The sequence below is a fragment of the Heterodontus francisci genome, chromosome 21 (genome assembly GCF_036365525.1).
Source record: "Heterodontus francisci isolate sHetFra1 chromosome 21, sHetFra1.hap1, whole genome shotgun sequence".
Lineage (NCBI taxonomy): Eukaryota > Metazoa > Chordata > Chondrichthyes > Heterodontiformes > Heterodontidae > Heterodontus > Heterodontus francisci.
This window is the reverse complement of record NC_090391.1, coordinates 38,255,474-38,260,462: the sequence shown is the minus strand read 5'-3', so window position 1 is coordinate 38,260,462 and position 4,989 is coordinate 38,255,474. Positions and strand designations below refer to the sequence as shown.

General features: G+C 46.7%; 1 protein-coding gene across 1 annotated transcript; it reads left to right on the top strand.

Annotated features, from left to right (window-relative positions):
- Positions 1-381: 381 nt before the first annotated feature.
- LOC137381096 (C-X-C chemokine receptor type 5-like) lies at positions 382-1,194 on the top strand. The gene has a single exon (XM_068053485.1). It carries the CDS (start codon positions 382-384, stop codon positions 1,192-1,194), a length of 813 nt encoding a protein of 270 aa, XP_067909586.1.
- The last annotated feature ends 3,795 nt before the right edge of the window (positions 1,195-4,989 follow it).

Sequence of the window (4,989 nt, the reverse complement as noted above, 5' to 3'; positions counted from 1 at the left end):
TTTAGATCAGTGAAATTCGCTGGAACTTGGGCTGTTTTTAAACTCGGCATGGGAAAGGAGGGATTGCAGGATTTTGATCAATACTGAGTTCAGCAATTTCAGTTCAGCATAACCCCTTTCCAGTTTAATCTCTTCCGCCTTCCAGCCAATAGGAACCATTCAGTTTTTTTTTTACGTATACCCATTTAAATGCACCATTGGGCACAGGAACACATCTGTAACTCTCGATATGTATTCAGTCAAAAATGTTAACTTTGCTCCCAGCCTGATGTATAATTTCTCTGTTTGTTTCACTTCCTCACAGTTAACTTGATGACGATTGTGATCCTGTATCGGGGTAAGTGCGGTCTCTCCAAATGTGTCACTCGCTACTTAGTGGCCATGGCAGTGGCGGATCTACTTGTCATTATCCTCGACCTTCTTTTGAGGCACATTCCCATTGTTTATCCAAAACAGTTTCAATTCCTGTTGGCCGTACGCATGTGTAATATCCATGCTGTCCTGCTTCATGCAGCTACAGACTGTTCTGTTTGGTTTACGGTCACCTTCACCTTTGATCGATTTGTGGCCATTTGCTGCCAGAAGCTGAAAAGTAAATATTGCACCGAGAAAACGGCGGCTGTGGTTCTGGGAACTGTGAATGTGCTGAGCTGCTTAAAGAACATTTTCTGGTATTTTATGTTGACAGGTTGGTACTCGAAGGCGAACAGACCCTGGTTTTGTTATGCAAATAGGTATGTTTATTTCTCTCATGTCTGGGCAACAATCGAGTTCCTCCATCACATTCTAACCCCTTGTGTCCCATTTGTGGTGATTCTGCTGCTCAATGCTTTCACCATCCGACACATTTTTGTGAGCAGCAGATGTCGCAGGAGACTCCGAGCCCACAGCAGAAGGGAGTGTCGCAGAGACCCAGAGCTGGAGAATCGAAGGAAATCCATAATTTTGCTGCTCATTATCTCGGCCAATTTCATACTCTTATGGGCTGTGTTAATGGTGCATACGATGTGGCAAAGAATACAGGATTCGGAGCCTATGGTTCCATCAGTACCCGTTTATCTGATACAATTGAGCTTCATGCTGCAGCTCCTGAGTTGCTGCACAAACACTGCGATTTATGCACTGACCCAGACTCAGTTCAGAGAGCAGTTGAAGAATGTGCTGACATATCCCTTTTCTCAAATTGTTCTATGAATTAAATAAAGAAATGACTGGTTATTTCCAGCAGCTTGTCATTTTCTTTCACACTTCCACCAACCATTGCCAGAGTCTGCTGCCATGGTGCCAGATTGAGGGTGGAGGCTATCGCTGTGGTGCCAGAGCTAGGGGCGGGGCCCGTTGTTATGGTGACAGAGCAGGATCATGTTCTTCCGCTATGGTGATGGAGCAGTTGCGGTTTGTGTCTCTATGATGAGAGTGCTGGGAGTGCCCTGTCCGCCTTGTTGAAGAAGCAGTTTGGCCTGTCCCCCATGGTGACGTCTCAGGGTGGGCGGAGCCTGTTCCCAAGTGTGACGGATAATTGGGAGCTGTGGGAAGTCGCTATAGTGATGATGAATTTGTAGCAGGGTCCATTCCCCATGGATACAGCCGGGGGAGGGCGGGGGGTGGGCTGGGGTGAGGCCTGCTCGGCATGGTTGTGATGGAGTGGCAGCAGAGCCTGTTCTATTAGTGGGTGGGGTGTGGTGGTAGGGCTTCTTTCCCATGGTGGAAATTGAGTGGGGAGGGGACCTATTACCCATGGTGGCCGGGGGAATGAAGCTTTGCAGAGTTCCCCGTGATGACTGGGATTTACCGAGGCCTGTTGCCCTGCTCAATGAAGAGAGAGTCGGTGCCTGGTCCCCATGGTGACTGGAGATTCTGGGCGGTGCCTGTTTCACATCACAGCAGTTGTATGGGAGCAGGGTCTCTTCATCATTGAGACTGGGATTGGGAGGGGTCTGTTCCCCATGATGAATGTGAAGTGGTAGCAGAGGCTGTTCCACATGGCAACGGCACAATTGACGGAGGCAGCGTCTGAGGTTCTCCAGCCTCGCTCACCATGCACAGCCAATGATGCAGTGGAAAGCATAAGGGAAAAGCACCACCAGCAGCCCTGTCCATTGGTGGTCTCCCTCACGACCAGGATAGCAACATAAACAACAACAAAACCAAGAAGACCGAAGATGATGTGAAGACTGAGCCTGAATTCTTTGTTCTCCTTTATAACCAATTTTTCACATTGATTATAGTTTTTAATAGAATGTTATAGTATTTATGATGATCGGTAACCTTTCAACATCCTTTATAACACCTTATAATCCTTTGAAACTTCATCAACTTTATCATCCTTCATAATAATATAAACACCTTTATAACAACATATGACACTTCGTAATCTTTCATGAACTTTTGTATTGTTTTTATAATCGACTGCAAACATTGTACTCTTTATCATCTTTTATAACACTTAATTAAATTCATAACACTTTAAAACCATACTCAATAGCTTCTTTTATTCATCCGTGACCCGTGAGTGGCCTTCTTGGCCTGCTGAAGTGCTGGTGTTTAGGTACACGTGTTAGGAAGTGCGTTCCAGGAATTTCACCCAGCGGCAGTGAAGGAACAGCGATATCGTTCCAAGTCAGAATGGTGTGTGGCTTGAAGGGAAACATGTTCTGCCCTTGCCCTTTTAGGTGGAAGCTGTTGCCGAAGGAGCCTTGATGAGTTTCTGCAATGCTTCTTGTCGATGGTACAGACTGTTGCCACTGTACATCAGTAGTGAACAGAGTGAATGTTGCAGGTGGTAAGTGGGCTTCCAGTCAAAAGGGCTGCTTTGTCCTGGGTGGTGCCGAGTTTCTTGTGTGTTGTTGGATCTGCTCTCATCCAGGCTCGTGCAGTGTATTCCATCACACTCCTGATTTGTGCCTTGTAGATGATGGACAGGCATTGAGGAATCATGAGTTGAGTTATTCACTGCAAGATTCCCCACCTCTGACCTGCTTTGGTATTTATGTGGTTCATCAGGTCAGTTTCTGATTAATGGTAAGACCAGGATGTTGATAGTGTGGAATTCAGTGATGGTGACGCCAGTGAACTTCAAGGGGTTAGATTCCCTCTTGTTCGAGATGGTCATTTTCTGGCAATTGTGTGGCACGAATCCACCCAAGCCTGGATGTTGTCCAATTCTTGCTGCATCTGGACATGGGCTGCTTTCGTATCTGAGGAGTTGTGAATGGTATGGAAAACTGAAATCATTAGTCAACATCACTAATTCTGTTCTTATGATGGAGGTATGGTCATTCCCGGGGGGGCGGGGGTGGTATTCAGATGGGAGTCTGCTCCCGGGGGGTTATTTCGATGGGAGTCTGTTCCTGGGGAGGTATTTAGATGGGAGTCTGTTCCTGTGGGATATTTAGAATGCCTCCTTTTTCCTTTTGACTAGGCTCACAATATCCCGCGTTATCCAAGGTTCCTGAAACTTGTCAAATGTATCCTTCTTCCTCACAGGAATGTGCTGGTCCTGGATTCTATACATCTGATGGTTGAAAGACTCCCACATGTCAGATGTTGATTTACCCTTAAACAGCCGCCCCCAATCTGAATTCCTCAGTTCCTGCCTAATATTATTATAATTAGCCTTCCCCCAATTTAGCACCTTCACCCAAGGACTACTCTTATCCTTATCCACAGGTACCTTAAAACGTATGGAATTATGGTCACTGTTCCCGAAATGCTCCCCTATTGAAAGTCGACCACCTGACCGCGCTCATTCCCCAATACCAGGTCTAGTACGGCCCCATCCCTCGTTGGATTATCTACATATTGTTTCAAGAAGCCCTCCTGGATGCTCCATAGAGATCCTTCCCCATCCAAGCCCCCAGCACTAAGTGAGTCCCAGTCAATATAGGGGACGTTAAAATTACCCACCTTTACATCTTTCCAAATTCTGTTCACGTATCTGTCGACCTCCCGCTGGCTGTTGGGAGGACTGTAGAAAACACCCAACATCGTGACTGCACCCTGCCTATTCCTGAGCTCCACCCATATTGCCTCGCTGCACGACGCCTCCGAGGTGTCCACCCGCAGTACAGCTATGATACTCTCCTTTTCATGTAATGCAACTCCCCCACTCCTTTTACATCCCCCTGTATCCCGCCTGATGATTCTAAATCCTTGAATATTTAGCTGCCAATCCTGTCCTTCTCGCAACCGTGTCTCTGAAATAGGAACAACATCATAGTTGCAAGCACTGATCCCAGCTCTAAGTTCATCTGCCTTACCTGTTATGCTTCTCGGATTGAAACAAATTCACTTCAGGCCACCAGCCCGCAACATCCCCATGCCTGCTTTTCCTCTTAGTCTTACTGGCCTTATTTACCTGCTCTGGTTCACACCCTCCTGTGACACTAGTTTAAGCCCTGCCGAGTGACGCTCGTGAACCTCGCAGCCAGGATATTTGTGCCCCTCCAGTTTAGATGCAACCCGTCCTTCTTGTACAGGTCCCATCTGTCCCTGACGCGATCCCAATGCTCCAGATATCTGAAATCCTCCCTTCTAGAATTTTATAAGTTACTATGAGATCCCCTCTCACTCTTCTGAACTCCAGCGAATATAATCCTAACCGACTCAATATCTCCTCAGACGTCACTCCCGCCATCCCAGGAATCAGTCTGGTAAAACTTTGCTGCACTCCCTCTATGGCAAGAAAATCATTCCTCAGATAAGGATACGCAAACTGCCCACAATATTCCAAATGTGGCCTCACAAAGGCGCTGTGTATCTGCAGCAAGTGATCCCTGCTCCTGTACTTGAATCATCTCGCTATGAAGGCCAACATACTATTTGCCTTTTTTACCACCTGTTGCACCTGCATGCTTACCTTCAGCGACTGTGTATGATAACACCCAGGTCTCACTGCATATTCCCCTCTCTCAGTTTATAGCCGTTCAGATAATAATCTGCCTTCCTGTTTTTGCTACCAAAGTGGATAACCTCACATTTATCCACATG